The sequence below is a fragment of the Battus philenor genome, unplaced genomic scaffold (assembly GCF_028537555.1).
Source record: "Battus philenor isolate CCGP_79_NKW_IND1 unplaced genomic scaffold, ilBatPhil1.0.hap1 SCAF_3, whole genome shotgun sequence".
NCBI lineage: Eukaryota > Metazoa > Arthropoda > Insecta > Lepidoptera > Papilionidae > Battus > Battus philenor.
The window spans coordinates 5368450-5380256 of NW_027181693.1; the positions used below are offsets into that span (position 1 = coordinate 5368450).

General features: G+C 33.9%; 1 protein-coding gene across 1 annotated transcript in view; it reads left to right on the plus strand.

Moving 5' to 3' along the window:
• Positions 1 to 11535, plus strand: part of LOC137926661 (uncharacterized) — a 28278-nt gene extending 16743 nt beyond the window's left edge. The window contains exons 36-57 of the mRNA XM_068770333.1: positions 179 to 270; positions 1085 to 1205; positions 1988 to 2124; positions 2781 to 2831; positions 2936 to 3047; positions 3212 to 3342; positions 3428 to 3478; positions 4059 to 4167; positions 4306 to 4439; positions 5381 to 5431; positions 5578 to 5689; positions 5763 to 5896; positions 5969 to 6019; positions 6106 to 6786; positions 7779 to 7913; positions 7993 to 8117; positions 8744 to 8857; positions 8952 to 8998; positions 9129 to 9238; positions 9659 to 9788; positions 10097 to 10187; positions 11311 to 11535. Coding sequence (XP_068626434.1) covers positions 179 to 270; positions 1085 to 1205; positions 1988 to 2124; positions 2781 to 2831; positions 2936 to 3047; positions 3212 to 3342; positions 3428 to 3478; positions 4059 to 4167; positions 4306 to 4439; positions 5381 to 5431; positions 5578 to 5689; positions 5763 to 5896; positions 5969 to 6019; positions 6106 to 6786; positions 7779 to 7913; positions 7993 to 8117; positions 8744 to 8857; positions 8952 to 8998; positions 9129 to 9238; positions 9659 to 9788; positions 10097 to 10187; positions 11311 to 11535 — 2944 coding nt within the window. The remainder of the gene's footprint in view (positions 1 to 178; positions 271 to 1084; positions 1206 to 1987; positions 2125 to 2780; positions 2832 to 2935; positions 3048 to 3211; positions 3343 to 3427; positions 3479 to 4058; positions 4168 to 4305; positions 4440 to 5380; positions 5432 to 5577; positions 5690 to 5762; positions 5897 to 5968; positions 6020 to 6105; positions 6787 to 7778; positions 7914 to 7992; positions 8118 to 8743; positions 8858 to 8951; positions 8999 to 9128; positions 9239 to 9658; positions 9789 to 10096; positions 10188 to 11310) is intronic.
• The last annotated feature ends 272 nt before the right edge of the window (positions 11536 to 11807 follow it).

Sequence of the window (11807 nt, forward strand, 5' to 3'; positions counted from 1 at the left end):
CGTAACGCCAAATGTTGTGATACAATGAAACACGTGCCATACATAAAACTTGTTCTCGGGGTGAATAAACGTGAACCATATGCAGATAAATTACGCGTAGGCACAACATACTGCAAGTAGGATCTAATGCTGTCTAAATATTTAATGAATATTGTTTCTGTTCCCATATGTAATCCAGTTTTGATAAAGGGACTGGGTCTACATCTCTTTCGTTGTCCAGAAAAGGATCAAGAGAACCGTCATTACCTTCTACTTCAACGAAAGCCATAGGTAAATATTATCGCATTTCAGTTAATTAGCCACCTACCATTTGTAATTTGTTTTTATATAGTGACTAGCTGATCCCGCAAACGTTTTGCAAAAAAAAAATTGATATTTTAATTTACAAATAAAAAATAAGGGTTGATCGTAGAGGGGTGAAAATTTATGGTTGTATGTATTCTTGTATGCTGTATCATAAAAAAATAAAAACAAAAAATTTCGTTATAAAAATAAATTTTTTTTTAAGTGTGAACAACCTTTATCACTTAGGGGTATAGAAAATAGATAGTAGCCGATTCTCAGACCTACTGAATACGCATATTAAATTTGGTAAAAATCAGTCAAGCCGTTTCAGAGGAGTTCAAGTTCGAACACCGTGACACGAGAATTTTATATATTAGATTTTAAAATAAGATTACGTTAGAGAAACATTTTAAATTTAATGTTATTTAATGAAATCGCCTTTATTACATACTTGTATTAATTTTGGGGTTCATAGGGTTGGCATACACCAGTGGGTAAAAAGTTGAAGTGGCAGCAAGCAGACCGTATCGCATAAAACAAACGGCCTCTAGGACCTTAAAGGCTCAGGCACGAAGACCACGAATCAGCAAGCGCTTCGTAGGATGTCCACTCATAATGTTGACAAATAAACTTGTACAGGTTAACTACGCTGGATGCTTATCGTCTCTAACCGGCCTTATTAGATATAAGGGGGAGGTCTATGTTCAGCAATGAACGTCTTTTGGATGAAATGATAATGACATTGAACTTGCGTCAATCCAACAAAATATATCTAGACACTGATTATATAATTTTTCAGATGTTGACATGGATCATGAACAAGCCCTGCAAATATTGCAACAAAAACTCAAAGCTCGAGGTGGAGAAATTTTTTATAAGCAGCCTCACAACGAATTAACACATGCACAAGCGGCGGATTGGTAAAAACCCATGGTTTTAATGTTATTAATTGTTTTAGATTATTATCATAGAAATCTTTATCTACTATTGCCGTAAGCAATCGATCAGCAAACTGTTGCCGGTTGATTGCTTTTAGGAGGTGAAAGTATAGGTCATATGCTGTCTGTTAATGTATACACCCTACCCAAAAATAAATTATTTTTCTTCTACTAGTCACACTATACAGGGTGATTGGTTATATGTGTAAAAGCTTTAAAGTGGTGATCGTATACCTCTTTTGCTGTTAACATATGTGCTATACACGTTTTCCAAAAATGGTTTCAGGAATAATAAATAACATAATAAACGGTATGATACAACAAGATAGTAAGAAACAGCGTTTTGAAAATTTGGATAACAACATATTAAAATTAATTTTTGTTTAGGTAGTAAGCCCCTGCTGACAGGAAGTTTTTGGCCGGTCTTTTTGCTCACAAATCGCTATACATTACTACAAACTAAAAGAAACCTTTTTATTTGCTGACTACATATACAGTGTATTCATACTAAGTGGCACTGAATAAAATAATTTACATTAACATTGACACAATCCTGCAAAACGCAACCTATGATCACAAGCATTTTCACAGGTACTTAGATCAGATGCTCCTTGCCAATAACTATATACATGTACTAATATAAAGCCAACAATTAAAAGATGATGATTTTAATTGCATTTACCTTTGTGAACCAAATACAAAGCATATTAATTACAATGTATATATAGTACATTGGCTTTACAGTACAGACTCGTTTTTCACAGGATATCACAAGCACCACACGATGACAAAGCGGTAAAAGAGTCGTCTGACACTGGTCGTTTACATAAGAAGTTTGAAAGGAAGCTTAGCGCGCTCGTGGCATCGGACACACCTAACGAATTGCAAGAAACAATGCAAGGTATTCGCTGATGGTGATCTATCGCGTACGGGTACTTAATATGTACTTGAAGCTCCTTAGCGCGATACTTGTAAAAGCGCATCTATCAGCAAATTCTTAGTATAGATAAATAAATTATCTATCCTCCTAAACTTTTCATACCTATTGAGTTACGGAATGTGGCACCCTTTCGAAGACAATCCGCGGACGTCGCTACAACAATGACTCAGGATGAAATTAGTATTATAGTAGTCCTCAAAGGCAAAAGCGACTTACCCTATTCCTGCTACACCCTGTAGCAGGAATGCATTGCGCGTCATCATCATTATATAAGCCGATAGACATCCACTGCAATGCATAATTCTTACCAAAAGATAGCTACAATGACCGATCTTGCTTTACGCGTATTTCGTAAAAACTCGCGGTTCTCGTCTACAGTTCGGGAACTTTTGAGTTATGTTACAACATGGAGCCCCCGCCTACGTTGTCTGAGTACTTCGCAAACCCTAAATCTGGAGAAATTTATAAGACACACTGTCCGAGTTGAGACTCTCGAATCAAAATCAATAGAATAATAGTCATAGGTTATAGGCAGTATTGCAATTTATCTTATTTATTAATATTTTTATAGAACAAATTTAATACAAAATTAATACGTGTGCTATTATTTATTACAGATGTCATTATTGAAACTTCACGGATGCTTTCGGAAACTTTTTTGTCAAAAAGTAAGCTATCTAGCTTTATTATGTTTGTCTTATGATACTTCGAATGTAATGATTAATTACACAGGTTTCATATTACTAATTTTTGTAAACAAAATAAATTGAAGGCTATAAAATACTTGCCCGGGAGGCGGTTATTTCGGAGATGCAAAATCGCTGCAACGAACTGCTAGTTGATATACCCGAAGGAACTGAAACTTTCTTCTACGCGGCTCAGAGGTATTTAATTGCATTTCATAATACAATATATATTTTGATAAAATTTGGAATTTCGTATTCTAAATTCAGTGAAAATAACACAAAATTTATAATTTAATTTTACCTGAAATAAGCTAATAGTATTTGATATTGTTTCATATTATGAATATTTGATAAACTTTTAGGTTGAAAAAAAATAAAAACCTAGAAAGTAATGCTCCGTCTGAAAAAATTCAACATCATTTAGCGAAAAAATTAGAAGAAATGATAAAACTCTCTCGCGGCACTCTGAGAAAACTTGGTCCGTATATTAAAGGTAAATCACAGTTGTCACAAGCTTTAGCAGGGAATAATGAAGTTCATAATTTTACATAAATTAATCACTATTTTCTTCTACGCAGATTACATTAATACTACCTCACAGTACCTGTCAGAACATGTTACTAAGCCAGGTATGTATTGATTTTTGTTTCTTTTTCTAATTTGAAAAAATATTAATTACACTCAAGACAAAAAAGTTAAAGTTATTAAAAATTGTTAATTTTATTCTTTAGTTCAGGAAAAATCACATTCATTAAATTTATCACTGCAGGTTTTTATGTATTTTTCGCAAATATTAAATATTTTCTTTTAACATAAATTTGGGAATTCCCTTTCGTATGTATGACGCTTTAAGTTTTTTTACTCAGTCATTTGTACTTTTTCTATTTTGTACTTTTTTCCTTAGACGATTATTACACTATTTTAAATTTACTGAAAAAATCTGTAAAATAATTTTAAGCAAAATATCTGTGTTGCCTGCATTATGACGCTACAGTATACGCTACTATATTTATTCAATGATGTCAGCCGATTGACACCCACTGCATGATATGTCATCCTCCCTCATAGATAGCCACAATAACAAGATTGTTGCATTTTAAAAAATAATATACTTTTTATATATATATATATTATTTTTTTATTTTAAAATGCTAGCCTCTTCCAATGTATTGCAAAATTTGACTAATGTTCTGTAAATAATAATTTCAGATAAGGAAATTGACGCTTATGTCGCACTTCTAACAGAAATGGAATATGAAGGCGACACTCCACTTGTGGAGGGCAAAATTAATAAATCGCATAAAGATGCTGCCGCTTAGTAATTATTTTTTTTTTATTTGTAATAAATTTCAAAGCTACCGATTTTACATTTGTTTAATTATTTTATTTTTATGATATTTTAAACTTTTTATGTAGCCACCTCTTGCAATAATAACTTGTTTGAATTAAATTACAGCCTTCGTAAATTGACCACATTTGATGATGAAATCAATCGCGCTGATCAGACACTCAAAACGTCGATTGAGACTAAATTGAAAAACCTTATGGCTGGCATACCGCCAGTTGGATACGACAAACCAGAACTTGACAGTACGTATAAGAAAGAGATTATTCATTTCTCTATTGAGTAAAATTTCTCAATTACTAACGATATTTGTGTCTATATAACACGAGTGTAACAACTCTATATTGGCATTGCTCAGAATTGGATCTACACATACATTACTGTGACTTAGTGGGCTGGAACTGCCATATTCAAACTGTCTTTATTCTAGTAAATATATACTACATGCACTTTGGAATCGTCATTAATTTTAAACATTATAAAAAAGTTAGTGTACACAGTCCATGAGTCATCTACTATCAGCTCGGAATGCTGACCTACTACTACTGAGCAGAGCTGACCAGAAACTCAACAATGTTTGATGTATTAAGAGACATTATAATATTAACTCCGTTAATATTGTTAAGCGCAATTTAGTATGCAAGTTTCGCCTGTTACTAGTAGTTCTTCCAAACAGTCTTTCTAGTAGTACTGGATAAATAACATTCGAGTTAAAATTAAGCTGCATTTGAACAAAAGAACCAAAATTTACATTGAACACGACCCTCTTATGCTAAGTGCTCAAATGCAATTATTTAAAGAAGTTATAAAAGTTGATAATTTTTTAAAAAAAGCTTCCTTGGTAAAAAAAGGCAATGAGCTTACTAGCATACAACTTGAAAAATTACATTTCTCCTCTTTAACTTAAATTGCTACCCTCTATCAAATCCGAGGCCATGAATTAATGTTAATATTAATAGTAGTACTATTTGCAAAACTTTAACACTTATAAAGCTTTACTATGAATAGGTCTATTAGAGAGGAAACTCCCAATAGTACTTGTAAGACTATAATATAAAACTACTGGGAATAGGTGGCAAGTTTGACCAGGAATATGATTTTTCTGTCGGTCATGGTTATCAAAGTATCTTAAACTTCATAAATAAAATCAAATGATTATTTATTTCAAATTGCATCCTTATTCTAGATGTGATTCGCCAAAATGCTGGGCTACTTACATCGTACATCAAACTTCAAGGTAATAATTATGAAATTAAAATTACAAAGAAACTTTCCCTTTAAAGATAATTTTGTTTTAATAATGAAAAATATTTAGCTGCACGCGATAGTTTTAAGAATTATTTCACAAAGAAATAAAATTGATGAGTTGCCAAAATTTTGCAGAAGAGAAGACTGAAGCTTTAAAAGTTTTAATAGAACAGATGGACAATGAAAATGACAATGTTCTTCTTCGACATGGAACACTGCGTAAAACGTATCACGACGGCGCTAACCTGTAAATAATGATTATTAAAGAAATATTTTGATTTAGGTTTACATATATTTGAAGCCATACATTTATTCTTCAGATTACGCCCAAAAACTGCCGATCAATTACAAGTCACTAATCCAGATCCCGTGGTTTCGAGAAAAATTCAAATCAAGCTTAAAACTTTGGTAAATAAGAGTTTTGCTACAAATAAATACAAGGATCTCATAGACGGTAAACAGAATTTTCGTTATTGACTTATTTGACTATTGTTTTTTTTTAATACTGCATCTTTCATTCTTTTAGATGTTGTCGAAGATGTTACAAATTATCTTGCAATATACTTTTTACAACCAGGTCAGTTATTGTTTATGTTACTAGTATAGCAGCGTTTTTTGTAAACTTGATTGTTCAATACATATTTGGAATTTTTATTGTTACAGAAATCATTCAAGTCTGTAAATGTATGAAGAATGTTTTTATCCAATGCGAATTGTGGTGCGAAGGTACTCTACGAAAAATGAGTAGACCGTGTTGTAAATGCTCCCGTCGCTTATCTGTCCAAAGCTTAGCCGACGTTTGCCCGGGGCGTACGTTACAACTCAGCCCTAGTGGATCTCGCGTCGGTGCTCCAGGAGTACAAATATCTCTAACACCTTGTCCATCAAGACACGGTAGAGCTGGGGAGTCTTCGAAACCTTGCTCAGCTTCTAAACCAACACCAGGGTGCAAATCAAATACCACAGCCGCTTTTGTTTTATATGCATCTCACGGACCCTTTGATAGCATTCCGACGAAACTATCCGCATCAGATTCTTCGCAAGACCAAATAACATTAAGTAATAGGAAGTTTTCGTTTAATGCGCCATTTTTCGACTTCAGTCCTTCAACAAATTCTGACCATTCTACAAAGTCATCATATGCTTTTAACGACAAATTAGTCCATACTGCATATACTGATCCTATGACATCGGCGCAAACGTTTAAACAAACACCGATAATAATGGTCACAAATGAAAATATACAAACATCGAATTATATACCTATGACAGAATATGACAATACTAGAACAGAATTAATTTCACCACGGATGAATACACAATCGAGAAATGTTTTTAGTTCCCGTAAGTAGTAAATAACGTTATTTTTAACATAGTATCGTAAAGCTAGTAATAATTACCTACAAATTATTAATAATTTTTCCATTGTCTTATGTAGAGGTCCTAACCACATACGACTAGTTTGTTGAACACGTTGCGGTCATCGGTATTTATAATAAACTTAACGACCTTAAATTGGTTATCCTTACATATAGTATGAAAAGTTTGTGGGCGAAAGTTAATACTTGACTCTCTGAAATGAAGTGCAATGGAACGTTCGCCTTATAGAAAGGCAGCTTTTCCAATCCGGTAGGAAGACTACTTGTGATTTCTGTCGGAACCCTCGAGCCTTATACAGCTTTGTAAAGTGTAACAGGCAAAGCGACTTCAGCGGTCTGTCTATCTGTAAATTAAAACATCTATTTGTTAAAGACAAAAAATACCTGTTGCAGTTACGCATCCGCTTAATAAAAAGTATTATTTTTTTATTAATTTTGTAAGAAGAATAGTAGCCTCATTTGAAATGTGTGTAAGAGTCAAGTTAAGTCACAAATTCAGTAAATGTGCGCTCGATTCATACAACAATTCATAATCCCTTAATCTGCCTGTTACGCCAACGAAGGTTACATGACAAATATATAGGATGATGTGTTATAGGTATGGGTATAGTAAAATCATAAAGTGTGAATAAATAGCATTTTGACAGCCAAAAGCTCTACAGGAATGCAATAGGCTCAACTTCTGGAAGTACAAAGTCTGCAGGGTCAGAACACAATAATTCATTTAAATATGTAGTGATTTGAATGTTGAAAATGCTTTTACTTAATATAAGTATACTTATTATCATTACATTATTTATTATTACTAAAGCCATTGATCCATACAATAATCGACTACAAATGGCATATATTCACACCTGTATATTCACGCTTTTAAGCTTTTATAGCTGTAATCAAACACTGTTTAGAAAATTTCGTGGGTAAAAGTTATAACATTTATCACAGAAATTTTTTTAGGAACCCCCATTGTGACCACAGATCAAATGTCTGACTGGCATTCTATGATCGTTAGCTTGGCTTGGAATGTCCAGGCCTGGAGGGTTTGGATTAACGACAACATCAATAAGATTTTAGCATTTCAAGAAGACAATGGTAAAGGATATTTAGCTTACAATGTTGTTCAATGTTACAACTATTTATCCTCTGACGACAATTTGTTATTTAACATTAGAATTGGACGAAACTTGGCCAAGTTTCCAAAGAACAACCACTACGGAGATTTTGCAGTGGCAACAGTACAATTGTTTTAGCCGACAACTCATTTTACGAATAGCTACGAAATATAAAAACAAAAAAGTGAGCATTTTGTCTTTAATATCATTAACTGACTACTATGTATCGTCGTCGTTTCAACCTATAAGTCCCCTCTTTTCCCCACAAAGATATCTATGGGGGGAGATATACTATAATCACCACGCTTAGCAGGCTGATTGTCAATCACAATGTAGTATTATGGTACGCAGAGAACACTGCTGCCTATCCTCTGAAAACTTGTTTGTGAGCTGTGGTAATTCCAAGTAAATAATGCACAAACTCTGAAATATGAGATTGTATTTATCTCAGGAATCGAGCCTACGACCTACGATAGCAAGTCTGTCCTCTATCGCTCGGCAACCACTGATCAAAATTTTTATATCATGCTTTCCTTGTTACCAATATACATGCACCATAATACAAGCATTTTAAGAATCGTACAGTATACAATACATCACTCGCAGTCTATATCGAATGGACTGTCAATGCTTTTGACAATATGATAAACAAACAATTATTACTAAATTTTTGTGATACGCAATATTTTTTTTGAAGAGTGTAGTGTTGAAGAAAATGTATAAAATATAATTTCAGCAGAACTTAATTATTGCTTGCTCCAAAGTAAAAATAACCTGTAGATTTGACATATATTAAAAATTAACTTACAGATTTTGTCACCGACAAGGTCAACAGTCAAAACAAGAACCTTCGTTGACGCCCACAATGAAATGTTGGAATTAATTGAAACATTTAATAGATGGACACAATGGTTAACGATTACTGTATGTCAATTTTGTTATAATTTATTTTCATTTCAAGAATAAAACAATCCTTATCTGTACACAATATTTAAAATATTTTGTCTGATTCAAACAGATAAAGGAAACTGATTTGCTTTTGCAATACAGAGATTCGTCATCCGAGTAAGTTTTACTGTATGTATGTTTATTAGAAACACACTGAAACTAGTTTGAGATTGCAGTTTCTGCTGTTAATAATTTATAATGTAATTTGTCAGTCCGTAACCGTAAAATAAATAAATTCTGTTGCAAGGCGATGGCGAGTACTGAAAGAAAAAGTAAGAGAACATATAAAAGACTGGAGTAAATACAACGACGACTTGTCAAACTTATGGGAAACGAAATTTAAAATACAATTGTCAGGTGATTGAACTGTCATTGTTCCTACATAAGCCTTATTTATTTTATGATAAATCTAATGATATTTACCCTACTATATCAATCGATATAGCCCAGACGACTTATTTTTTACTTATGTTAACTATTTAATCAGTACTAATTATTTATTTATAGGTCAATAATTCAAACGTATAAAAAACTTGTTTTACCATTCAGTCGATTGCTACATTTGCTGTAAATCTGAAATTTAACAAAGGATTTAAGGGGGCAACAGTTGCTTGAACCGGCATGAGATAAACTCAGCATAATTGAAATTGCTTGAGAATAACTTTTGTTTGTTTATAGATCTCATTACCTATTAATCTCATCGACCTCATATGATTTCACAGAGAGAATTTTATGTCTTAGAATATAGTTAGAATAGATTAGTTTTGCTGCTCTTAGACTGGGTGCCGGACTGGCAGCAGCCCGGGCCGGTGTGGGTTGTGAGCGCATGCGGCGCAGTGCCGAGTGGAGCGGTGGCTGCCGGCCTCTGCGACGGCGAAGTCATATGGGTCGCACGCACTACGCATAGGTATATCGCCAAAATTAAAACCTTTTTTAATTATCTCATAAATTTTATTCCGACTTAAAAAATACCACTAGAAAAATTTTTTGTTTGATAGTTATAACTAGGTACCGGTAATTTTACATTAATTTTTTTTTATTTAAGTAATTAAAAGCTTCCACTATGATCCCAAAATTTATATATGCTTTTAATAAATAATACAGCCAATGCCTTCTTCTTTTAAGTCTAAAATGGCCTAGAGAATTCTAATATTAATAAAGGTATAAATTTATGTGACTTTTCTTAGACATTGTCATTGAAATTTTTTTTTTCAGATCTAAAATTTTACCTGCGGCACTGTACCCGTCCAAGCATTGCTGTGTCCTCTATGCGGGCGGACGTATATATCACTACACAAAATATCAGGTACCAAATATCAGGGACCGCGCACACGTGGAACATCCACCTATATTATGAATCGACGATCTTTTTAAGGTCGGCTAAAGACACTGGTTGCAGGCCGCTCTTATTGGTAAATCTATGGAAAATGTATATCTAGCAGTGGATTTCCCACTGCTGAAGTGATGATAATGAATATTTTTTTATTATTTTGGCAAACTATTGAATTCTTAAGAACATTGTCTTAATGACTGGTATCCTGATACAGTAAAAAATCCGGAAAAGGCCGAGAAGTGGAAATCCCTCGTAACATGCGTGAGACCCGAGCCTTACATTGAGAACCCTGTGTAGCCAGGAATTTAGCATTCAGTCATAATCTGTTAACACAATCCATACGCCGCTTTAGCTATTAAGCAATGTTATTCATCAGCTCATGGCGCCCTCAAGGCTGTTCCTTGAAGTTAATTAGTCGCCGCGGAACCATTCACTTTCATTACCTCCAATGTTAGTTATCAACTTCATCATATCGGCTGCAAAGATCGATCTTACGCTGACTTCATTCAACGAAGAAGGTCCACCCTATCCACCTCGTGTCCACAGAAGAGTTAACACTTTTACTTTCACTGTTAATGTATAGCCATATATAATTGTGGTATAAAACTCTTACTTGTACCATAAATTTTGGTGTGACTACTAATTTACATTCAAATTCTAAATATCTTCATTCAAGTAGGCATTTACACACTATTTTGGATCGTCTATTATTATAACATTATAAGTAGTAAATTACCACCGGCCCAGAATACCGATCTGCTGAGAAGTCAGCAAGAAGCTCAACTTTGGTTTCATTTAAAAAGAGCCACTCTCTTTTTTAAACTTAACAATGTTTGACAAATCGATTATAATAGCGCAACCATGTAAATGAGTCAACTAAGTTGCATCCACACATTTCGATCAACTGTAAATACATGAATTTAATATACCTTTTTAGCTTTAAAGATAAGAAACGAAAAGTCTTAAGATATTTTGCGGAAATTTAATATAAATTCAGACCCGTGCAGGATTTACTAATCTTTCATAAACTTTAACTTTATATTTAAAATTAATGCAACGGAAAAGTCATATTGATCATTGATATAATGCATTGCAGGTGATGTGTAACGCGACGGTGCAGTGGGTAGCGTGTCGGGCGGGCAACGTTCCGGAGGGCGCCGTGCGTGTGGGCGGCGCGTACGTGGGTCGCGTGCGGTACCGCACGTCGCACCTGCTCGGGCCCGTGCTCGCGCCGCGCTACTGTTGCTACGTCATCATGTTCAGACGGCCCGTCGCTTTCGACTGCTACGAAATGCTTGTCATGGACAACGAACATACGTGATTGTGACTGTAACGTTTGATTTCTTGTTAAAATTATTGTTTTGAGATATTTGAAACAATTGTAATTCTAATTTTGTATAGATACATTTTGATTTGTTTGAGGAATTTAACGATAATCTAAAAGGTAAATGTACTTTGCCCGCACCTTTTGCGATAAAACAACGACATTCAATTTAGCGGATTAGCAAAATCAATCAAGGATAATATTTAAAAATTATACTTGCGAAACGTCTAGTAGTACAATAATTTGTTATGCATTTTTATTTCTGTTTG